Source organism: Sinohyriopsis cumingii, chromosome 5 (genome assembly GCF_028554795.1).
Source record: "Sinohyriopsis cumingii isolate HCF-2022 chromosome 5, ASM2855479v2, whole genome shotgun sequence".
Lineage (NCBI taxonomy): Eukaryota > Metazoa > Mollusca > Bivalvia > Unionida > Unionidae > Sinohyriopsis > Sinohyriopsis cumingii.
In genome coordinates this window covers 137,869,970-137,896,826 of record NC_142965.1, presented here as the reverse complement: position 1 = coordinate 137,896,826, position 26,857 = coordinate 137,869,970, and the positions used below count along the sequence as shown (strand labels likewise).

Sequence of the window (26,857 nt, the reverse complement as noted above, 5' to 3'; positions counted from 1 at the left end):
CATAACGTTCATTCCAGACGTAAATAAATGGTTACAGATATCTATATGATGAGACTTGCAAGATACTTAATAGACATTCCTGTATCTAAGAAAGTTAAGATCTCGATGCAAATTCAAATTTTAAACTTTTTAATAGATGCAAAGATGAAAAGGTATGGAAGGGAAATAATTCCGTGACCTTTTCAAACATGTTGCACTATAAAGGTCATCAAGAAAGCAGGTCAAAATTGCGTCCTCATCCGGATAAATTATTCAACAAATTATTTCGTTGCTATGCCAAGAAAAAGCTAGCGAGAAAAGTTCATTTTATGCCCAATATATCTGGAGTGAGTAATTCTCAATCACTAATTGAGAATAAATTGTGGGTAGGTAACTTTAGTTAAATTGATTAGCACATGCCTCTTCTTCTTTTCCTCCTCCTCGTCTTCTATGTCTTCCTCTTTGTCGTCTTCTTCTTCTTCTATTTCTTCTTACTGTTATTAGCATTAGTATTATTAGCATTATTAGTATTACTAGCATTTTCTTCACCAGAAACCCCGAATAATTGATTGACTTCATATTCGAAAACAAAAGCCACCGCTGACTTAAATGGAAACAATTTCTAAAATGTAGGAACTATTATACAACGTATCTCATTTGAACAGGCGTATTCAACAATAAAAATTCAACTTTACAGAACTTTTCACTGCATACATTTATTTATAAGTGCCAGAACATTCATAAGGTGAAGCAGCATTCCCGATATTCCGATGTCGTAACTAGTCAAGCATGCCGTGCAAGAAGAATTTTCGTATATTTAATGAAAATTATTAGTTGAGAAGAGAAAGAAGAAATTTTTCAAACTCATTTACCCCCCGTATTCCACGTTACATAAACGCAATTAGAGTTGGTGATCTATATAATGCACCTAGGTTACGAATGTTTCATTTTAATGATGTGTACCAGATCATCTTCAAACACAGGCCTATTCCGTTTTAGTAATGTGAACCATATTTTCATACAAAAAACGTTCCTACTGATAAGAGAGCGATAATGATCTCTGTATGTATTTCTAACTCTCAGTTTCTCTATCTTAATCACTATTTTCATTACATTTCAGCTTTGCGCATTATGAATGATCAACTTAATTTTCTACGAATCTCAAACAAGCAAACACCTACTGCAGCAGGTGCTCAAAAAATGAAAATTCAAAACCTTCAATCAGCAGATCTCTCTATCTTCATATATATATCGATCTATACTTATTCAAATTAAGTTACAAGTCATCCTGACAGATCCCAATGTATTCGTACAGGCAATTCAGTTTAGGACAACCTCGCGTATCTAAATTATAGCAAGATGCTTTTGTATGCAGGCTGGAACAAACATAATTGATATATTAGAGTTGAGAGGCCACATGTTTTTGCACCCCATTTTAATAATAAAGTAGATACTAATAATAACTGAGTTCTGTTTTTGTATTTCGCAAAGTTCAGGAACAAAGCACCTTTTACACCGTTTTACTCATAACTAAATGTTTGAGGGAGGGCGAGAGCGATATATTTATGACCGATATAAGGTATGAGTTGCAATGAGAGAAATCCACCTTTGAAGAACCCTTAATATCACTGTTGGAAGTTCATGATAAACGAAATCTCTTGTTCTGGTGGGTGAGCATGCAAGACTGTTGGTGATCTGCAATAGATATGTCATGCAGAATAATGTGCATTTTTTATAGAACAAATTAAACTATTTTATGAACAGTCATTGTATTCTAGACAGAGCATTGGTTTCGCGAACATGTCTCATGAAATCGGAAGAAAAATATCACAATCCATATCGCAATCTCATTAGGTCAATACATACCGTAATCTACGGCACATTGAATCATGTTAACTACATTATTCTTTATGTTCTTTCTTATTGTGTCAATTTAAATATAGTGTTAATACATATACGGTAAAACAGATAATGGTCCCAGCAACTGGTGATGTGAAAGCCTCAAAACATCATTTGTTGTGCAACATTATTGGTTCTTTTTTCATACCGCTTATACATCAGTCCATTTCAGTTTTGTTGGTTCCCTGTGCAACACCTTTTCTCATTACTGGACCATTCTCGTATTGAAACAAAGTAGGCCAGACTACGTAAGATACATGTTTCCCAGATTTTGTATAGCTCGTATACAAATTGTGGTCGAACTTGTCTGTCGTTCCTGCTGAAATGTACATCGGCGGGGACTTGATACACATCAGCCAGCAAATCTTTGTACACTCTGCAATGTAATCTTGACAGTCAGCGTACACGTTGGAACCAATCATGCCTGGCAAAGATTCTTCTATTATCTGTAAAATATGAAGGCATACACGAATGCACTTGCTAGTTTATAATGCATCAATTGGTACACAATTCCATATATCAGGTGGCAATTTTAGAAGCCCTGCAAGGCACGTATTCTTGACTTAATACAGATCAACGATTTAATGGGTTTATATTTATGCATATTATTAGTTTATTATTAAGACAGTGTTAGCATTTGTCTGCAACATAACTCAATATTTATTTTGCCGCAAACACTTTAAAAATAGGATTAAAAAGCTTTTATAATGATTCCTGACATCATATACACTCTGCAAAGTGGTACGGTTCATTAGGTAACCAGAACGCATAATAAAGCTTATACCTTTAAGGAAGTAGATAACAATAATGTATATCTATGTTTGATCGTTGGTAAATGATAACAGTGTGCGAGATGATTGACCTCGTTTGGAGGCAGTATTGTAAGAATGTTAGTATTAGTTTATCTCAATGGAGACTAGAAAGACAAAGTTTACAGAGCCTAAACGAATTAGTACTATGTTGCAGCTTGAAAGTGAAGGGTGTTACGTAGGGGTCGACACGAAATGTCATGTTAATTTGAGAAGTGTTATACGAGTGGCATGTTTGAAACAATTCATCGGGATCTACAGGAAATACTATGTTATAATCGTCAATATGTTTATCACACACATACACTACTATCGAGCACCCACCATTACTATCTAAAGAAAATGGCAGGAGTGTTAATACACACGTTATACGTACTAAGCACATAAACCTACCATCACACAAGAGGAGAGTATGGTGTAGAGAAAGGGATGAAATGTTCAGGGACTATCAAGCAAAAGTATAGGGTAGGAGTGTTTAGAGACTTATTATACCCACGCACGACTATTATTTTATTATAAGACAAAAGCGGGTTTACAGACACTCTATATTTGCTTACATACATACATACATACATACATACATACATACATACATACATACATACATTCATGCATGTATACATACTAGGGTGCGAAAGTTTATAAACACTATACGCCCTCGGAGAGACACGTTATTACATACAAGCAAGGACGTAAGGGGTGTCAAATTTTAATTGTCGATATAGTCATACGGAAGAGATACGCAAACATAACACACACTAAATCAATAATACTGAGAAACAAAAGTTTCTGTTCTTTATATCTGTGCGGCCCAGAAAGGGACCTTTTCGTTTTGTTTTTTTTACCAAGGAGGGTTACCAAAAGTGACACATATTCACTGTTCGTCTTCTCAAATTTTGTGCTACTGAAGATTAATACCCTTTCCAGACATCCTTATCTCTCCACATAATTCCTTATTTTGCATGTGTCTGTTACCGTAATTATCAAAATGACCGTCGATGCCAGACAGAGGAGGTCTTCAGAGTCAACGTGCTACTGAGAACGATGGTTGATGTGTCGGAGTGATAATACATTAACTTCTGCTGTAGACAGTATTCGTCTTCCATACTTTCATAAGATGATAACTTGGATTATTCCATGTCGTTTCCGCGATTAAGGTTTGCCTGCATCGGCATTAATATCATTATTAGTGTGTGATTATTTCAGAAAGAAACTGAAGGAATATTTGGAGAGTTTGTTGCAACATTATAAAGTTGAACACATATTTGTTGAACAACAGCAACAACAAGAAAAAGAGGAAGCGAAAGGAAGAGGAAGAACAATACATGGAAGGAAAAATGAAAACTTCCAATCTTTCAATAGTTAATAGAAGGAATATAGTGAAAACGACACTGCAAATTTGTTGCAATGCATTGTTTTGGAGTTAAGGCACCTGAGAGAAAAGTACGCCACTGACTTAGCATTACCCAAGAGAAAGAGACCTCACGACATAAGACTTCAAAACCTTGCGTGACTTGATAAACTGTAGCCGGCATTGAGACACCGACAGCAGCAGCAACAGTTAATACTACCACTACTAAAGCATCAACAGCAGCTATAATATGACTTGGCCGTGTGAACTGGCTGAGTTACAGCTACTGATGTCAAGTTTATAAAAAAAAATTCTTTTTCAGAAGAACACCATCTGGACGCTCGTACGTGACTTATATTCTCATATATTTCATCAAGATATTATCCATACTGAAGCATATAAATTGAAGACAAAGAGACACTCATCCTTTCTTCTTAGGCATTTTCTAGTGAAATCACAATGAAATGAAAGTTCATAGCCCGTTACAAAGTCCGTTTTCTTTTTCATTGTTTTGTTCACTGTTTGTCTCTTTCTTTGAGTTTGTAATTCATCCTCTTCTGTTTGTTCTAATTTTTAATTCTTCACGAGTATGGGTTGTTCTTATGTTCTGCACACTCCTCCTCATCATTCTCAGTCTCCATGCCATCTCCTTTCTGAGAGACTTTAAGGACCAATATCCTTTTCCTTGACATTAATAACAATTATCCTTACTTTGTCTCTGTTATCTCCTGCGTTGGTATTTATTTAATTTCCTTGCTGTTATGTACATTCTGGAGCCAAATACCCTTTCTCTTCACACGTGTAACATGTATCAGCACTTTTATCTCGAATGCAGTAGTCGATAGTCTTACTAGAGGTATACTTCCGAATGGCTCTTCACAAATATCTGACGAGACTGGAGATCTGTTATGAATCTACCATCTTCAAACAGTAATCGCCAAATGAACAAAGGGATAGAATCTATTTCTCTTTATGGAATGAGTGTGTACATTTAAGTCAAAATAAAATGTGAATAAAGATGAAACGATCACACCTTGCTGAGATGAAACCTGAATATGTTACGAGACGACGATGATTTTAGGTCCTGCCCATACTCCTAGTAAAGTGGTCGCGCAGTCAAGTGCATGTAACCATCTAGCTCTACCCTAGGAACAAAAGAATCAAGATTCACCAATAAATAATGTCGTTCAGTGTCTCTAGAAGATTATTTTCACATTAGAGAGACACTAAACATGACCTCTGCGTACACAGTGAGCTTTTAAGAGTTCAAAGCTCAAGTACTAACCAAGGAAGAAGCAGGTTAAATAATTGTGAGAATCAATCGAAGAGATCTAGAATCACACTGCCCAGGTAAATATGAGACTTTCTGACACTTTCCATCAATGACGACTGTTGAAGGCTTCCCTCTGTATTATGTTGAATATACCAGCAGAATTAGCAACATTGCAAATCATCCAGAAACGCTTCATATGACAAGAACGTGAGATACGCAACGTGCTATGTGGCGGATAAAATTCGCAGAATCAAAAGAATAATGGTTCACACTAAAACTCACCTAAATGCGATGTCGCCAGCTTGTGTTATGGGCACGTGTCCAACATGTACCGAAAAGAGACATGCTGCAGAATTGAATCAGTGATTGATAAAAAGAAGACAATCGGAAGACCCCAACAACAACGAGAAGCAAAAACTTCATTACATGAAGTAAGCATTTCTAAAGAGACATGATGTGGTATACCCGACATGCAGAATCTCAAAATCTCAAAACGTGTCGCGTCCCCGATATACTTTGAAGGTGGCTTGTGCATACCTCGTGTTTCAGGGCAATGGTTTTGGAGATGGAAAATACATTCGCATTTCTCATGATAAGAAGCATTTTGATGGCAGAAGACTTTCGGATCAGGCTACTATGGCCAGAACTGTAGCATTCGATTTAACAATTGGCAGCAGTATATTTATCTTGAAGAGATATGTCTTGATGTTTCGCTTCCTCGCCATTTATTACTTAAGCAAAAGAGAGGATTTCATAGTAGACCTGCAAGTGAACTTTTGTTAGTCCCGCCTGCTCCGAACAGCATCTCTTAAATTAATGCGAACCATCGAAAAGTGCTTGCACGTTACTGAGAGTGTCTTCATCTTGTGGAGAACATGTTTCTACGAATGACTAAAAGTCAAATGTTTGTCCAAGAAAGTCAAGATGTCGCTTTTGTGACCCATTCGTTGACTTAAAACTCAAATATCAAAATGAAATTGAGGACGACGTAATGGACGATCAGGCCAAGAACAATCTAAAGTAAAACAAGTGGATTTTATCTTTTGTGATCATGTGTCAAAAAATTGTAAACAATAACCTTAGTCTTTCTGTTACTTGTTTAGGCTCGAATAAACAGTAACACAAGAAAGAGTAAAAACAACAAGCTTTGAACAAAATGTAATAATCTATTTCCCTGGAAAATTCTGTAAAAATGAAGAAAAAAATATGAACTTACGGTTTTGAGAATCAAATCCAAAATAATCCAAAAATAATCCATGAATAAAACTTTTGAAGTCCCAATAACAAAATGTTCAATGATTTTAAGTTTGAGTCCCGACGACGAATCCAAGATGGAAGATGATGACGTATGATGTATCATATAGTGTTGAAGTCTACAGTTCCTTTCAGAAACAAGAATTATCACTCCGGTTTTGGAAATCCAAACAAATTTGTATAAGAGCTGTCTTTGCTCAGAAATTTCATATGAGCACACGTATTTTCCAGGAAAATAACAGAATTAATCCTTTTTAATCCAAGTAATTTGAAATATCTCCAATCCAAGTAATTTGAAATAACTTCAAAAGTTCAACTTACAACTTCCGGTGTAAGAAAAAGCCCAGCGTCTTCTTGGAATAATTCTCCAAAACAAAGGTTATATCGTCTTCCAAAGCACAAAAAGGGGTCACGTGATCATGTTCTAGAACCTCGTAGAAATTAGGTAATTTCTAAAGGTCACGTACACCCGGTGTGGCCCTGACGAAAACCAGTACTGTTACTCTAAGAAACAAAAATGTACAAAACATTATATCTTAAACACGTAGTCCTATCATGACCTCGGCAACAACCAGCCATTTTAAAATAAAAATAGAACTTATTTACGTGGTTGCTACTAATTTTGATCTTGATCAGCACTTGGTTCTTTACAAAACGAACAGTCAAGCTCAAACTATTTCCTGGAGAAAGTAACGTCTCTAGTGAATAAATTTAAATTAAAATAGCATGTAATAAAATTAAAAAAAATTAAAACTGACAAACAATTAAATTGAAATAAATATATATTAAATCCGTTATAATTAACTCAAATATGCATACCATTTCATTGTACAAATCGTAGCAATATTCCAGGAGGACTAGAATATCTCTTTCGCGAGCGAACTCAACGCTCTTACTGAACTTGTCGAATAGATTGAAGACCCTACCAATACATTTTGGTGACAATAAATAAAATGCATCGTTACGGAAAATGACAGTGATATGTTGTAGCCCAGGCTCACAATTTCTCAGGATACTACGTACAATTTGTTTTAAATTATTATTCAACACAAGACACTGAATGTACAAGAGTCACCATGCACGAAGATAAACTCATTTACACGAAAATTGGTCACATATAGTTTAAATATTGCATGAGTTTTTTTACATATATGCCTTTGAGTAGAATGCTTAAAATGTTTGGAGTGACTGAGATGGCAAAAAAGTTATTTGCAACAACTTTTCAATACCAAATGTAACCAAAACGTTGTGCTCGTATATTTTCCAGGTTGCTACGCTATTGCGATCCCTCAGTAAGAAGACCGTGAAACACTCTACCCCTGGTATCACCTTCGCTTATCCGAAACTCTGTCTTTCATGAAAACATATTGCAATATTGCCTATCTTCTTTGGAAATTTTGCTACAATGTTGTGGAAAAGTTCAAACACTATTTCTTGGTCGCAGAGATATCGCTCCCTCGAAGGACGCTTCCATCATTACAAATGTATGAGGATTATCTTCCGATAGAAGTTCATTTCCGAGAACATATTAGCTATCACTCAGTAATATAAGTTGGTTATCCGCCGATTCTTCTCCAAATCTTTTCGCTGGCTACATCACTTGTCCGAACATAAAGACATATGGATACATACACTAATGTAGGAATGGTCTTGAAAAGAAAATTGGAAACATTTCTGTGGATTTAATGTATTTACAAAACGCCCAACTGGTCAAAGACAATCATGGGATGTTTATTTCGCTTATTTTGCTGATGCCCGATTTGTTTACCTTAACGAGACTTGAATGTTCTTTCTCGTTGTTCTTATTGGACGAATTGAACTGGCAAACAACGCCAGAGTTTAGACAGTCAACGATACCAAGTGCTTGCATGTGGAAAAAAGAAAACGATCGCAGATTCGAAACCGATTCCGATTTTGGGCACATTTTTGAAGCAAGAGTACGACGAGGTGACCACAGAACCTTTGAATACACGGGTGTGCAAATACAATCAATTTAAATGTGTATAGAACACATTGACGTGAAACATATTTGTCAAAACAAGCGCTTCCACATATGCAAACTGTTACCCCCAACGACTTTGTACCATCCTGGTTTACCACACCATTGCCCAACCCTCTACAACAACACCGAAGAAAACGGTGATCATTATCCAGGAATTTGTTTCTCATGCTGTGTCAAAGAACTTCTAAAATTCAAACAAGAAACTAGCGGATGTCCTTTTAGGTTTCAGACTAAGAGACAAGTATACCTTATGAAAAACAATAAATATCTAAGGTAGGTATCAATTTGGGTCACATCATAAAGAATCAAGGAAGACGTTTTGTTTGCTAAGTTATGCTGAACTGTGGCGGGTATTATTTGGCGCAACGTCCAAGGTTGCTCTGAACTTGTGCAAGACATGAAAACCCGTAATATACATTTAATCTTGGTCAGTTACTAGCAAAATCGCAACTGTTGTCAAACGTTCTATCCAACATAAATCAAATTGCTCTACCGTCATCCTCAGAGTATGTTGTGGTGTTATAAAGAGTGGCAGTTGGATTACACACGAAAGTCGATACGAATCCATTTTGTTTGCTGAAAGCAGTCCTCTCAAACACGATTTGATCATTATTGAATTATTTAAACACTTATCGTCATCGTCTATGGCATGTCACGAGAAAACGAGAACATTGGTTTCTATGAGAAGGACGCCATCCTGCTGCTAGCATTATTTACATCACTCTCAGGGTATTTCAAGAAACTATATTACTCACACCATCATTCTTGGTGCCTATTATTTATTATTTTTTACTTGTCAAAGAAACAAATCCGTTGCAAGTGTTGGATAGTATTATGTATATGTAAATTTGTGTGATATTTTTAAAATAATTTTACTCCATTACATGTTATTGTAATTTAACATTGTATGCTGGACTTGACCTTGACCAAATTTGACTTCAGTTCTGTTTGACTAGATTGATTGTTTTGTTCATTTAATTAAACAACTACATATAGTCTCATTATTCTCTATTGTATATAAACATATTGACCAAATTATTATTCAAGTAAATATGTTGATATTGGTCAGGAGTTTTGAGATTCCAAAAGAAATTTTATAGGCTATTATGTTTTTGAAAAACAAGACTCATTATGTCATGCAAGAACGTTATTTTTCCATTAGATAATGGCTGATTTTAGAAAATGCTAATTTGTGACCTGAGGTCACACAGAGGACTATATTATCTTCAGACTGTCAGAATTTAGTCAGTCGTGCTTTAACACCAAGCACTGTAAGTTGTGTTATATTGTATTTGGGCTGGATTTATTGAATTCAAGTTATTATTTTCCCTGGAAATACAGAAGTGCTCTGAGATAATTGTTGAACAAAAACATTCACTGGAATCTAATATTTTATGTGATTCAACAAGTGACTGTTGACACTTCAGTACAACGCTACTATAGACGTCATTGCCTTGAATAGGGATTTGAACTGTCATTCACGTAGAACGTTTTATTGCTAGGACTTGTTTTTACCTTGTGTTCTAATGAAATAAATTATTTGTTAAATTTTACAAAGCTTGCTGTTTTTACTCTTTTCTGTTACTTATTTTAAGAGCTAAAATATTTCAGAAAACATTCTTTTGAAATTTAATTTCCCCAGGTTCGGAATTCAAAATACCAAGAATTATTTCACATTTTAGAAATACTGAGTGAAATCAACAGGCTTTTTTACAATGTCATCAAAAGTGAAGATCTATCTTTCAAATCCTACGCAGGAGCAGTTGGACGGTTTAAAAAAAGAGTTGCTTCAACTTGCCAGAAATTACTATCTTTCTCAGGCAAAAGCTTCTTTAACGAAGCAAGGAATACAAAATATTTTGGTCCAGTATTTGGTGGAAAATAATATTTTGGATAAAAGTGCTTTGATTTCAAGAGGTAAGTCTGTATCAGACTCTTAAATAAAAGTAAAAGAATTAAAATTAAAATACAAGATGGAATTAGAGTTAAGAAGGCTTAAATTTCACAAAGAAACAGAGGAGAAACAGATACAGATGGAGTTACAATAGGAGATAAAAAAAAGGCAATGGCGGTTACAGAAAAAATAAATGCAGTTACTGAAAAATACATGCAAATACAGAAAGAAGCGAAATAAGTGCAGTTGCAATTGAAGAAAGAGACAGACAGGTGCAAATGCAAAGAGAGAAGAAAGAAGGGGAATATCAGTTCAGATTAAGAGAATTAGAGCTGGCTGGAAATACACATTCCAACTTTAGATGCAATTAAATTTGTGATGTTCCTAAGAATATTAGGTTAGTGCTCACTTTTAGAGAAAAGGCAAAACAGAAACATATTTTCTTATTTTGAGAAATTGCTAAAAATTTGAAATGACCAAGAAAGCACTGGACTCAGTTATTACAATGTGCGCTTTTAGACAAACCCCGAGATAGATATGCATCCATGTCAGTACAGCAAAGTGCCGACTATCATCTGGTTTTGGAATGCATCTTAAAGGGTTATGAATTGGTCCTTGAGGCTTATCTGCAAAAATTCAGGAACAATAAAAAAGAAGCTGCACAACAAACTCATGTTGAATTTGCTAGAGAAAAAGAGCAGTTATTTTATAGATGGTGCTTAGCAAAGAAAGTTTATCAACATTACGAAAATTTCGGACAACTCGTAGTACTTGAAGAGTTCAAGAACTGTGTCAATAGTGACATTCAAATTCATCTTGATGAGCATAAGATAGGGACCTTGGAATATGATGCTCGGAGAGCTGACGAGTATTCCTTAGCTCATAAAATTTATTTTGTAAGCAAGTCTTCCACTCAGCAGACTTCTGGTAAAAAAATGTATTACAGCCTAATACAAGCCCTTTGTAATTTCTAAATCTTGCACAACTTTTAAAACTCAAGTTTCCCATACGAATGATCAGAAGTCCCTATCTCGTCCTATGTGTACCAATTATAAGAACAAAGGACACGTTATTTTTGATTGCTACACATGGAAAAATAAGAAACAGTATCAAGACAGACCTATTCAAAATGCTCTTATTTCTAAGAGGTCATGGTCACGGTCATGTATTGAAAGCAATACATTTCTTGGGTCTAATAAACCCCAGTCTGATTGTATTATGGGGAATTATGAACCATTTCTATATCACTCATGGGTGATTTGGTCAATCCCATCCCTATTAAAATGTCAAGAGACACAGGAGATTCTTAGAGACAGTAATTGGGATGTAACTATTATATAAGTCAGTCATCCTGCTCAAGTCCTGAATATCTACGCAGCTTAAAACACCTTTGGCATCGATATCCCGAGCGAGAATGTCAAAGAACTGTGAGGCAAAACTGACTGGCTTTTACGAGTAAAACTATATAACCAACCAATACCACGTACACCGTGCGAAGTTCTTCCGCTATATTGGGCTAGTTTGGATGCGAAACTGGATAAAACTCTCCGAAGAACACAGATCGAGTACCATAGAGTTTCATATGATCTTGAAATGGATTTTTCCAAAGGCCAAACGATGGCCATTACTATTTATCCCGGTTTTGTTTGATATTATATGTTGAAACACCGCTCTCGTTTCCATGCAAGACATACACCAACACGATCGATTATACAAGTCTTTTCGCTACCTGACGAACTGAACGACTGACTCTAGTTGATGTTTGTGCACGAGTATAGCGTTCTATGGAGTCAGTATTAATAAAAAAGATATCTTGGATGCAATGCTATATTCTTCATGGTAAACGTGGTGATAGAACTATATTATAGACAACATTTCTCCAGTAAATTTAAAAACAGACAAATATGTGTCTTATATATCATGGAGTCGCTCGACATCGATGACAAAAGTTTAGAAGATGAGAGGGACGATAATTTTATGATTGCATACTGTTAAAGATGCATCTTTGTTTTTTGATGCCAGGGGAAAATTTTATCAACACGTACTTGTTAAAAGAGACGATCCTACAGTTGCCTTCGTGAAGCATAAGACACATATGTTGCTTCAAACTGGAAACGACCTTTCCGGTAGAGAAGCCACCCCCATAAATTAGTTCACACTTATAATATTTGTGTGAGGATATGTTCTGCCTAGATTCATTCCCTTTGCTTGTCTGCGAGGCTGTTTCTATTTATGTCCTATACCCTTTTGTGTTACTGTATCTTTGTATGTCTTGTAAAGATGACGCGTGTATTAACACCCCTAAAATTATCTTTAGTTAGTAGAGATGTGTGGACTGTAATTATAATATTGGGTGCTGGATAGTATGTGTGTTTATGTACATGTGTGTCTGTAAATTGTAACATTACATATCCTGCTGAATTCTATAACTTTTCCAGCAAATTCAAATATGATTCCCCGTATACCCATATAAGGGATTCAAACATAAAACGTGATAAACTTTGCAACTTGTCTCCATTGAGGTCAACTAATGATAACACTTACAATATAACCTGCCATCGAGGTCAATCACTTCTTACACTGTTATTATTTACCTATCAACCAAAATGATTCCCTTGATAAATTACCGTTTAGTTCTATAATTATTTCGACCTTTACCATGGCGGTTCCGATTGACTTTTAAATGCACCACTATACTAACCTTCTAGAAATGAAAATATGCAAGCCGATTCCAAATTTCATTTAATACTTCTGATAATAATTATTAAATGACTAAAAGTATTTTGGTTCGTATTTATACATTGCATAAGCAATACATTTACGGGACAACATGTTTTACATGTGTTATGTTTATATCTACTGCTGTATGATTTCCTGTACATGATTTACTCGCTGAAGATTAGAATAGCATCTTGTTTAATAGATTGCATATGAAGTGAAAACTTGTGTACTACTTCCTACTTACCTTTCCAATGTCTGTCATGGAATAAGAAAAATGTTTGGCTCTGAAGTTGTGGAGATTATGCATGGACTCCCGAATGATCGATTCTCCGACCTAACATTGTTAAACCAAGAGTAAATAGAACGAAGTTTGTGTGCAACTATTTGAAATAAATAACAATATCAATGAACAACGAAGCTTCAATATAATGGTATTATCACAGTAATGTTGATTTTGTCACTCTTAAATTACAAGTCTTATATATTTACCGCTTACAGCGTGTTAAATATTAGATTTAAAAGTTGAATACAATAGCATAGTTTTACATCTTGAAATTTTAGCCACATTGCTGCATCTACAAACATTGGAGACTTAAGTAATCTTGTTAAGTAAACACGAATATTCCCAAGATACATTTTGTCTTTCAGTGTATTAATTCTTATTTGTACTGCCGAGCTTTTAAACTGAACAAAACTGTTAACAGGAAAACATTACAGTACGGTCTTGAAGGTTGGTTTGGGAGTTCGTCTACACGTGAAGGTGGTACCATCTAGAACTTTTTTATTATTATTACACATTCACATAAAACTTTATTACAAGGAGTGAAAAGTTGGCAGCTAACAAAATTTATTTCCTCTGTGGCAAAGTAGGGGCGCCACAAACGAATATTACCGAAATCCACCATGGTAGAGGAGCCACTAAAGATCATTGCCCCCGGGCGTCTCAAGCCCCTGCGCAGTCACTGCAATATAATGTTCTCATGATTTTATTTCAATAGATATACCATCTGTATGCACGAAATTGCATTTCAAGTCTCGCTTATTTTGCCTTTCTATTGAAAAGCATTTTCAAAAAGCTGTACACGTTTTTCCATGATTTGGAATACCTTGAACATATGAAGCAATGTATGAATGAGGCGAATATATTTGTCTCGATTCCATAACATCTACGTACCTCCACTCCAGTAAACATACACATAGACTCAATTATCTGGCTATTTTGGTTTTCGGCGTGATTTCTACATACTTCATACACTCTCTGCAAATGAAGACAAATATGCCTAAAGAATTAGCTGCAATGTTATTCAGCGTTTCACGTAATTGTCTACTCTCAAGGTATTATTTAAATGCATAATTTAACACAATTTACGTTGTAGGAGAGAACATTTTTTGTTGACAGCTTCTATTCCGTAGTATTAACTACACTTTAATGTCCAAATGTAATACCAAATAAAACACCTGTCGTTTGCGTCTTTCATTCAGAGCGAGGAATGTCAAATTGATCAAAATATGTAAATGTATCATATATGTAACATATTAATAATTTTAAATTTTTATCAGCTGCATCAAGACTGGAATCTATTTCACTTCGAAATCTAAAGAATGACATCTATTCGTCATTTTCATAACATATTCCTTACAAAAGTCATGAGAGCAAGAATAGCAAATAGGATTTGCTAACTCTTGTTTTGTTTCTCTCAAAATTTGACTTGTCTCTTCTTACAATTTCAAACACGTCACGAAAAGCGAACACACACACACACACACACACACACACACATATATATATATATATATATATATATATATATATATATATATATATATATATATATATATATATATATATATATATATTAAAGATAGTGAGAAACAGAGAGATAACATTTACAATTTACCAAAATTATATCCAGCAAAATGGTAATAGCTGCCTCCTCTTTTTGGCCTTGATCTTCATATAACACTTGGAAACTATCTGTCCATCGGTTGTCGTAAAGTTCAGAAAACTGTTCTGCTACTTTGTCCGGACGATTGGGGTCACTGAGATCCGCGATGTTAGGATTGCCTTGCGTAAGTTGCATTGAACTTACCTGACTGAGCCTGGGGGATGAAAAGAGTTGTGTTTCAGAATAAGATTATAATTAGAAATGCTTCCAGGTCATTATTTTATTCATTCAGTCGAGTTTTCCTTAAACACTTATTATGTACATGTTTTCTAACTAGTTATGTGCAACAATGATCTCAGGAATAGACAGAATAAAATGAATCGAAAATAAAGCATAGTATATGCGAAAATTAAACTTGATTGTTTTGGACCATCAGCAAACACGTATCATGCATGTTTGTTTCTTCAGTACCAAAATAGAATGCATATACATGTTCAGTGCGATAAATGAACGTTTGCTATAAGACATAACTGCGCATAAATCAACTAAGCGTTATGTCAGCTTCAGGACATTACTCATAATATCTCTGCAGGATAGTCAATGGAATTAGAGCAAGTATTTATCGTTATTTGTATTATATAATAAATAACAGCGTTTGCCTCTTCTATATTGTAAAAATAGACCTTTTCTAAATGCAAGTGAAAGGAACTGAAAAAGTATCAGACAATTTAAGCTCAACACAATTCTTGTTTCAATTATTAGGAACCTAAGGTCGTTCCTAAATTGATACTCAATTTTACTGATCGATAATACGAGTAAATCGTTCACTCAAGCACATACACTTTCCTTAATGTATAAAATATCTGGCATAATTCTTATTTAAAATAATCCTGATACAATAAATCAGGTATATTTCGCCAAATGAGTAATGGAACTATGTTTGGACATGTCACAATGCGTATATGTTTATATATGGAAGTGTATTATATCAAGGCATACATTTTGTAGATACCAATGTGAATTTAAACAATATCAACTTATTAATGGATATCAATTTTTGAAATGCTATTAGTCTGATTCAAATATTTACACTTTGCAAAATACTAAATACTTTAAAAGATCATAAGCGATAATCAACAAGATATTGATCAATCTAATAGATTGACTTAATCTTTCAAAGTCGAAATAAATACAAAACGTTTTTATGAAACTAAATCATTTACACAACCTAGTGAGAAGCATCTGCTTTTCGTTCTTCACCTCTTCGAGTTGGTGCTCTAATGAAGAGATTTTGAAATTGAGCTGCGCTATCATCTCCTCTTGTCCATTCGTTGTCCTGTCATGGACAAAACGGTATAGGTATAAAACATTAATTCCCCGTGCTATTGTTTAATTTAAAGCGACTTTTAAGAAATATCGGATGCAAGCATTTGTTGCTAAATGATAATATCAAACAATAACAAGATATAATGACATCCAATACAACTATATTTATCCATATTTCATACCATCAAGTAGATTGCTTCAAATTCATCGTTACAGATCTTAATCTGATATGTTTATTTAATTTGCTGTTGTTTGCATGGTTACATGTTATGTATAATTCTATTTGGACTTTATCTTGGCCAAAATCAAGTTCATTGTATACCTTGCCAGTGCCTTTATTTTTGTTAACAAATAATACATTGTTAATATTTCACTATAAGTGGGGTTAAGTATCAGGAGTACTATTAATGGTAGGTAAATATGTTTATTTGTGCATGAGTCTAAGACATTTGCATTTCCCATGGATAAACCTGCTGCAGCTGATGTTTACCATGTTCTTTATTATAATTTCAGTAACAGATGTTATCTTGTTGATAACATAGAGGTTTTTAGAAATGAACATGTGACATTCATCCTGGTTCTTCATTTTGTCTTAGTTATCATATAATGTTGTTTACTTGAGAAATTATTCTTTATTATATTAACTTTTGAGGCAGAATATGCCTTACTGAAATGTTCATTATTTTCATTTAGATGTAATTATTTATTCAAACAAATATTCACTGGAAAATAAAGTGTTCATCTGCGCAATTCTTGGACTGGAACGTTAATTTTGACTTATAGTGATTTCAAACAAACAAGTCATCGATTATGTCATTATGATTTATCCAAAGATTGTTGAAACATTTTCACAAGATTTTTGTTGTTTTCTCTTATTTTTAGATTTCACATTTTCCGTTTTTTGTTTGTTCCTCTGAACGTTTATTCAAGAAGGATTCATTCATACGATATGCATCCATAACATTCTGTCTAACTGCAACAGTCGTGCATTTCTCATTGTTTCATGTGGGTATTATATACCATTAACAATAAGCAATATAATTACGGCTGGCTCTTGATAATAAAAGAAAGAGGTTCATGAACGGTAACGACAATAATCTACTTACAAGTTTAAAGGCATCTCATCATCACTCTGTAACAATACAAATATAGCAATGCCTGTATGCAATCACGAATTAAGGCATAACACAATAGATATGATAGTGATGTGTAAAGAACGATTTAAAATGTGGAGGAGAATTAGTCCCCTGAATGCAATCTACTGACGCATTCAATTGATTACATGAATAAATTCAAAAATGTATATTTAGTACTGGCACTGGAGTAAAAGGTAGACGCTGGACAATACAACTTTGAAAATGCTTGATAAGCTAATAGGTATGTTGCATGGGATCGTATATACAATTAATTTCGTTATAGAACGCATTCTCTTTTAATAAGATATCATTAACAGATGCCGAAAATATTATGCAAATAATTATATTAGGTCTTCAAATGGAAACGTTTCTTTTAAATAATTATATCACTATTGACATCAGCAAAATTAGAGCAAATTGCGTCTACATTATGTATAATTACCTGCTGGGTTAAAGTTTGTCTTTCATCGCCAGAGTTCCATGGCTTTAGAACAGACACCCAATCACTGATTGCCGCAATGAAGCCCGTGCTAGGAAATAGTTATATAAATTACAATAAATAAACAACTGAACCAAGACAATGATATGTAGAGCGAAAATATAAGACATACTATTTGCCGCATGAGTTTGGTCAACATCCTTATACCATCTATTTCTGTGATACAATTATATCTCTATCCCCATTTGGACATTATAATATGTCAAAGTAGCATTTATACATTTATATGTATTATTGCGCAGGAAACTTGTGTAACTGTAGCAATTCAGACATAGACTATAATTCACATTAATACAGTCTGTTGTTCGGCATGCTGTCGACAAGATTAAAGTTAGCAATTCGGCCCCATTGTTGTCTGATAATTCGAAAGTCATATATTGTCATTCGGGAGTAGACGAAAGTTTTATCAAGGTACAATATACTTGCGATAGGTATTTTATAACGTATTTGTTGGTCCATAAATAAACGGAATCTACAGAAAGTATGCTTGCAATTAATCTCTACGGGATTGTGTTTTTGATTATCTAATTGACTTAAACAAACACGCACAGAAAGAAGAAACATTTTTGTTTTGATATTGATAGATTTCATTTATATACTAGAGTTCATGAGCTTAAATAGACAACATACTCAAAGGCCTTCTGATTTATGGCCTGTTGGATATTGTCCTAGATAGTAGGTGAATCTTGCTCTGTTGATGCGTTTTCTGCTGTACCACATTCCGTTGTAATATTCAATATTATAACCTGAGAGTTATTGCTGTTCCTAATATAAGCAGTTGAAACTAAGCATTAAAGAAAACATGTTTTGGAATAAAAGAACTGATACATACCTATGACATTAATATAATGGCACATACCATGACATCTCAACCTTCTCCATGGATATGTTGAAATATTACTTTAAAACGTATATTACAATAGGTTGTATGGGCAGAACAAACATGCATATTTATGGCTAGTGGCAGAGGTACAATACCGCACGGTTGAATACACCTATTCGGTTATACTGTACATAGATGTTACGCAACATTTATATTAGGAATTTAATATTTCGTTTTTTACCACGATCTACATCCATTTAGAGTCAAGTCATATAGTTGTAAAGCATTGTTATAACGTTGACAAGTCTTTAGTCTTGGCATAATGGTTAATCGCTACTCATCACGCAAGCAAATAATAGTTACAAACACTGAAACCTAAGCACAATATCTATTCACATACTGCTTTGGAATGATGAAAATGAACCCACAGAATCGAAAACCAATACATCCAAACGAAGCAGAACAAAATATACCGTTTCGCTTTGTTTTGTTTTCTTTCCTTTGTAAATGATTTTCACAGTCTGTAATCTTAGTTTAGCCATTACAAACAGTGTGCAAATATGTTTTGTTGAAATTTGTGTTGTTTTGAATGAATTTTGCTTATGTCGTCCGCCTAAAAAAACAGATCGATAAATCTTAAAAGAGCTTTGTTAGCTTCTCTAAAATCCACCGTGCTTTGTTGTGTTTTGACTTATCTTCCTTTTTTCCTCAGAGAAACCATTTCTGAAAGATTTGGCAAATTTGTAGAGGTTATATATACATCAACTTATTAATGTATATCAAAATCACGAAACGCTATTAATCTCGCTCATTCACATATTTACACTTTGCAAACTACGAAATACTTCAAATTTCATCAGCGATATCTTCAAAACACTATTGAATCTAATTCACTTAAATTATATTTGTAAATCGACTTGAATAAAAAAAACTTGTCATATTTTACAACTTTATCATTTTACACAACCGAGTGGGAGAACACTGCCTTTTCTTCTTTATTACTTCTACTTCTTGTTCTAAAGCTGAAATTCGGGAACGGAGCTGTGCTATTATCTTATCTTGGCTGCTGATTGTCCTGTCATTAAGGAAAACATATGATTAAAAACTTATTTCCTGAGATATTGTTCAATTTTCAAGCAGCTTTAAATACATATTTTGTGCATATTGTTTTTGCTGTTAAATGATAATATCAAACATTAACAAGATATAACCACTAACAATAAAATTAGATTATACAATGATTTATACCATCAAGCTGACTTCTTTTTAATGGATAATTGCAAATCTGACTATTTATTCTCTCTCTCTCTCTCTCTCTCTCTCTCTCTCTCTCGCTCTCTCTCTCTCTCTTGCTCCAATAGTACTGATTCATAGCATTTAGAAAGTTTATGTACATATTTCAAATTGCAATGAAATATCACATTTACACCTACCATATATATCCAATAGTTGTTATGATCTCATTTAATTATTTTAACATCTGCTTTTGGTTACATACAACGTTGCAATACCAACCAGCAAAAAGATAGGTGTATGTGCATGTATAATCTAAATTGTATTGGTCATCATAACAAAGCAAAAGGAAGGGAAGTAGTTTCAACAGTCAATTACTTCAATGAATGTGCAAAGTCTTCTTCGAACAAAGCATAGTAAAAAGTAATTGTTGCTACTACAAAACGAGATGCAGTGTTTGAAGTTCTCTCTCTCTCTCTCTCTCTCTCTCGCTCGCTCGCTCGCTCGCACACACACACACACACACACACACACATAAAACGCCTTTGGGTACAACAATAATTCTTTTTCTCAACACATTATTCGTTTTTAGTAATGTCAATGAACGTCTTATAGAGAAGCCAGCGGATTATTTTAGGTACCAAATCAACCCTATCTACCAGAGGGAATTAATGACTTTTCTAATTATGTATGAAAATCGAAAGTCGAAAATAATCCGTGCCCTTGATGTATTAAATATTTTTCCATTATTATTATGGTAATACTTTACAAGACGATACAAACATTTGATTTTCAGCTTTTCCGTACTCCACAGCTTTCAATTTTCTTATCCGTTCTTCAGTGGCAGCATCATCGGTTAGGTCTTGTTCTTGAAAGCTACGTAAAGCATAAGGCAATTCATTATAGGGAAATTCTCGGAATTAATGGTCATTCTTTAATTAGATCCGCTCTAAAAAATAAATTGTCTTCATATTTTTAATGTAAAGATATCCTTAATTATAATTTGCACAAGCATTCATCATATATGGGGCGATTTCACTGTATGTTCACACAACTTTCATTCAGTGTTTACATTTATTTTGTATAATATACTTTTTGGGAAAAATCCGTTTAACTCTAAATAAAATAATATCTTATAAACCATCAATTGAACCCTATCTTGCATGACTAACAGAATACATATAAGTGTGGGCATGTTGTAAATATCATGCGCTTTCCAGACTTATTAAAAGGAAATATTGTTGCATGATTAGATGGTTACAATTTGTGTAAGTATATGTCTCTTTTTGTTTTATGTTTTATGTGTGTATGATATGGCTTTTAACAAAACAATATGCCAGAAATTACACTTTGTATTCAGTGTAGTGAAAAGCAATGCAACTGATTAAAAAATACAGTTACTACCAAACTCTTGATAATAAAAGTAAAGACGTTAAATAGGTAACAATAATAGACAATAACGACAATAATTTACTTACAATTTTGCATGCATCTCATCATTGCTCTGTAACGAAACGAATATAGCAATGCTTGCATGCCATTACGGTTAAGACATAATACAATATAATACGATAATGATGCTCAAGACACAACTTAGAATATCGAGGCAAATTTAAGTCCACAAAATGCCACCTAATGGAGGATTAGATTGAGTACATGAATAAAATCAAAAACATTATATTTAGTAGTGACACTGGAGTTAATGATTGACTCAGAACAAATGCAATTTCACTCATGTAATACAAGAAAATAGATATGGTGCATATAATCATAGACACACTTAATTTCGTTACATAACGCCTTCATCTTTAAAACGATAGCTTTAATAAGGAAGACAAATTCTTTAGTTAAGAATTTTTCTCCTAATGTAATATATAAGTATTATCATAAGAATATTAGAGCCAATTTCGCCTTAATTAGATGTAAGTACCTGCTGAGTTACAGGTTGTCTCTCATCACCGGAATTCCTTGTCATTCGGCTCCAAGGCCAATAAGGATAGCCAGTACTAGAAAAGCGTGATGTAAATTATAGTAAATAAACAAACAGCTGAATGACATATATACCGACAATATAAGATGTACTATTGACGCACGTGGTAGTTCAATATTCGCCAATTATCTACTTCTGTGATACAACTATTTTTCTATCCCCATTTGGACATCAACAAAACATTAAAGCAGCTTTGATAAATGAATATGTATTCCTGAGGAGTAAACGTCGATAAATGTAGCAATTGAAACATATAATATAACTCGCAGTCATGCATAATAGTATAAAACATGCTATCGACAAGATAAAAGCTAATAATTTCCTCTGGTGATATTTCGAAAGTCAAACTTTTGTCATTTGTGAGTAGACGAATGTTTTCTCAAGATGCAGTATAATTTGGATATATATCTGCTTTACGTATACCCATTGAAAAGCTAAAATTAATAGCTGCTCCAGGTCTTGGTCCATAAATTAATATAATGTTAAGAAGGATTTACTGTAATTAATATCTATGAGATAATATTCTTTGTTTTTACTGATTGACTTAAACATACAGGCATAGAAATAGAGAAGAAGAAACATTCTTGTTTAGACATTAATACTAGACGTCATTAGCTTAAAAAAGCAATAACCACAATAAAGGCTTTCGGATGTATGGCCTGTACGATTTTGTTATAGATATTGCGCGAATCTCGCACCGCTCATGTGTGTGCTGTACTACATATTATTGTAAATTCCATATTGTGAAATAAGAATACTATCTTTTATCGTCAATATCGTATGTAATAAGATTGTTCCGGTCGATCGTTTTCTTTTTGTATCCCATTTGCGTATACAAAACCCAATAATAAATTCTTTTCTGACAATAGTAAATCGAAGAATTAACCACAGGTTATAATGAGGCATAACATTTATGTACAAGACAGGTAAGCAAGAAACCTGATCGCATTTTACCGTTTAGAGTGACTTGTGTATATATGTCATAGGGTGAAATTTGGGTCGCAAGGCAGGTCAGTCCCTGTGTCACCATCTCAGATGGATCGGCTATCCTTAATATATTGGATTTGCAAGATAACTTCAACATAGTCATAATGGTGGGATAGAAAAGCTATAATTCTTAACTTATCCAGAGAATCGTTAGAGCTTAATTTATGTTTTATTTCATTTTTCCCTACATTCATGGTGTGTGGGGTTCTTGTCCACATAAATATGTCAGCCGTGGCTACAACTGAACGCCTTCAGGTCATGATCAAAGGTTTGATACCGACCCAATCTGAGATGTGTTGACCCTTAAGTCAGTTAGCACATCATATCCTGTGTACTTTATCTTATCATCATGTTGGAGATACCTAATCGTATCATAATGTTGGAATATTTTACATTTATAGAGAAGAACCCCACCCCTCTACCCAAATTCTAGGGACAACTTCTAAATTTTATAATGGATGAACATATCCATAGTCCACCCATATTCCTACATGAAGCTTAAAAAATCTCTACCGTGAACTGTTTTCCAAGTGCTGCCAGACGCGTGGTATCATATAATTCCACACATTCCTGTGAAATCCGCCAGAATAGTTATAACTGCGTCTTACCGTTATCTGTAACGTGTCAAGTGCATGTTCATACTTGAGCAACGACAATTATCATCCCCTTAAAACTAATACATCGTGATTTGGATGGCCAGATAAAGTTTCAGGGTTTTCACGACTATGATATCTCCGAAATCTGATTTCACTATCTCATCGTATCATACATCGCAATAGAAAGGCAATGAACGAGGAATCTTTAATTAAATATGTGCGATTATACGTTACTTACGATCCTCCAGCTGGCTGATGATCAGTATGCAACGATACAAATAATAAAGTATTACCGGTACGTAACAACGGCTTAAACTGATTGCAATATATTATAACACTGATATTAAACAAGACTTGAGATAACTAGGCACATTTCAAGCACATAAATTCAGTCTATTTGATGGAGCAGAGTAGCTACATGTAATGTCAACAAAATATCAATAAAATTATTTATTTGGTTGTGACATATGGGAAAATGATAGACAAAGCAAAATCTCAATAATGATATAATTTAGGCTGAATCATGAAGTATTCAGAATGTGATTGAGTACATATCTTATAAGAAAAGATAAAACATACATCTGCAACATCCAAATTCATCTAATTTTATACTTACCCGTTTGACTAAAGCCTGTTGTTGCTCGATATCATTTATTATGGTCTCCTGGCCAAAAGAGTTACCCATGCTTGATTAAAGACGTTGACTCTAAAAATGTATCATGCGCAGATTAATTATATATATATAATATATATATAGAGAGAGAGAGAGAGTTTACATCCTCCTGTTTTCTAATTTGTAATAAAACTCCGACTCTAACCCTAAACCATACATTACTTTAAAGTGTATGTCCCATAATACTACTTGCAAAGAAAATGAAAGTGCATTCATTAGACAGATATGGCTAAACTAACATCAATTTAAATGTAAGCTTCCATATTGATAAAGCACATTCATAAACAACATGAAAATTATTTTCTTTGCAGCAGAAAATTAATAATATTATCTTCTGGCATTATCTAACTTTAACTTACAGATGAAAAATTGCCAGCATTTTTCAGATGTGGCCGCGTCAAAATGAGGTAGGCCTTATAAGAGAGACAACACACAGCGTCTGATTACTTCAAGAAAACCCACCTATCAGATCAATAAAGAACTCATTTACCATTCTTTCCTGTTGGCAAATGGCACGAGTTTACCAAGTGACCTTTCAACCTGTTCTCTATTTCAGACACTTTTGCTTGTGAGCAACATTGCGAAACTCAGAACCATACGATCTATGGCATATATAAGCCATTACGAGAAGCAATGTGCAAGTTGAATCTATTCGCGTAAATCCATCGAATGTTCTGAGATTTATTTTAATTGATTTCTATAGACCCAGTCGACTGACAACAGAACCAATAGCTCAGTGTGATAAAATCATTCACAAATTGAATTAGTAATTACATGGACGCATATAGAGTCAAACGGAATTTAAAAGTATGTCCCATAATAATACTTACACAGAAAATGAAACTGCATTCATGAGGTAGAATTGAATAAAATAACACCAATTCAAATGTACGTCTCCATAGTAATAAAGCACATTCATAAACAACATCAACATTCTTTTTTTTTTGCAGCAGAAAACTACTAATGTTATATTTTAGCATTATCTAACTTTAACTAACAGATGGAAAATTGGCGTCATTTGTCACTCGTCTTTGCATTTTGATATTAATTATTTGAGAGTAAATATGATTTGAGCAGAAGGTCCAATGAAATGATATAAATGCATCACCACCACAAAGTTAACACACACATGGGTCTTTGTTGCATACTCAGTAGTATGCACCTATGATTACATATAATCAGTACAGCAATAAACTGATCTCAGTAGAAAACTAAAGAGGAGTAATGAATGATACAAATACGTTTATTTGCTCAGTCGCGTTAACCTACGATTACTAGTTATGAATAACAGACAAAACTGACCTAAACAGAAAACTCAACCGAAACTGACCGAAGTACATATAAGGATAATACTAAATACCTACACCTATTTCATGTTTCTGGCAGAGGCATCAACACATGCGAGCTGAAAGCATTGAACAGTATAATATGCCTATTTTAAACCAATGGATTGACCAATCGCCCATACCTCTAATTTCTGGACGGAATTTGTAAATCATGGTATCATATTTAAAACGGTATTACAAAATCAGCCAGACCGGGACGGAGCAAATGTGGAATATACCCATATCGTTTAACTCACAACTATGTTAATACGGAAATGTTAATGTACACAAGTTGTCATCTTGACCACTTAGATACCCATCCTCTACTCGTTCAGGCCATGTGTTTGTACGTATTACGGGTACACGCTCAATTCTGCAACGTATACTGTCTGAGTAAGTAACCTTTGTAGCTGGAAATGAAGTATGCGCGATACAAGAAAAAGATACTACTTCTATTATTCGTAAACGATAAAAAGGACAGAACCTTTGACTAAAACACAGGTACATATAACGACTGAAGTTAGCGTAAAGAAGAATCGTCCTCATGTTTGTGGGGTGAGTAAATGAGGTGGTATGAGTAGGAAAGAGAAATCTATCGCTTAGAGATTAGACGTACGTCATCAACTTAGAAATGCTCGTCGTTAACACAGATCTTATATCTTTGAATTTAATTTCTGAAAACTACTTAAAGCTATTCACATTTATAAAGATTTAACGATTAGATACTTTGCATTGTAGTTGACCTAGTTTACGTTGTATTATATAGTATTGTACATACCAGCAAGCTACTTCTATATCATTACCTAAAGCGAAAGTAATTTTAATTACAATAATACTTGCACTATTTTACCCTCTTTTGCAATATCCGTACTTACAATACAGAAACTGAAGGCAGTTTAAATAACTTGATCATCACCTCTATCAACACATTCTTGTATCCATATCTACTTAGCAGTCCGTTCAGCAAAATGGCAGAAATACAGTGTACATATTACTTCCTTGTAGGTAGAAGGGAGCGGTTATTGTATAGTGTATGTCCTTCACGGTATGCTTCCTAAATGTATAATCGCCTCTTCTGTATTATTGACGTGATGGTTTCACCAAGCTCTTCGGACATTTGCTAAATGAGTAATTTGAATAGTTCCTTCAAGCATTTGTTCTTTTTCTTATATTTAATAATTGAATGATGAATTAATCGGAC

The 26,857-nt window shown here is 34.1% G+C and overlaps 1 protein-coding gene across 1 annotated transcript in view; it reads right to left on the bottom strand.

The window, feature by feature from the left end:
- Positions 1 to 676: 676 nt before the first annotated feature.
- The window catches only part of LOC149800337 (uncharacterized), a 64,939-nt gene continuing 38,758 nt past the window's right edge, over positions 677 to 26,857 (bottom strand). Inside the window, exons 13-25 of the mRNA XM_089958390.1 lie at positions 24,275 to 24,349; positions 23,897 to 23,910; positions 22,016 to 22,091; positions 21,564 to 21,589; positions 20,869 to 20,961; positions 19,820 to 19,927; positions 17,973 to 18,060; positions 17,501 to 17,526; positions 16,297 to 16,404; positions 15,081 to 15,282; positions 14,357 to 14,440; positions 13,427 to 13,516; positions 677 to 2,324 (exon numbers count right to left, since the gene is read on the bottom strand). Coding sequence (XP_089814516.1) covers positions 2,037 to 2,324; positions 13,427 to 13,516; positions 14,357 to 14,440; positions 15,081 to 15,282; positions 16,297 to 16,404; positions 17,501 to 17,526; positions 17,973 to 18,060; positions 19,820 to 19,927; positions 20,869 to 20,961; positions 21,564 to 21,589; positions 22,016 to 22,091; positions 23,897 to 23,910; positions 24,275 to 24,349 — 1,278 coding nt within the window. The 3' untranslated portion in view covers positions 677 to 2,036. The remainder of the gene's footprint in view (positions 2,325 to 13,426; positions 13,517 to 14,356; positions 14,441 to 15,080; positions 15,283 to 16,296; positions 16,405 to 17,500; positions 17,527 to 17,972; positions 18,061 to 19,819; positions 19,928 to 20,868; positions 20,962 to 21,563; positions 21,590 to 22,015; positions 22,092 to 23,896; positions 23,911 to 24,274; positions 24,350 to 26,857) is intronic.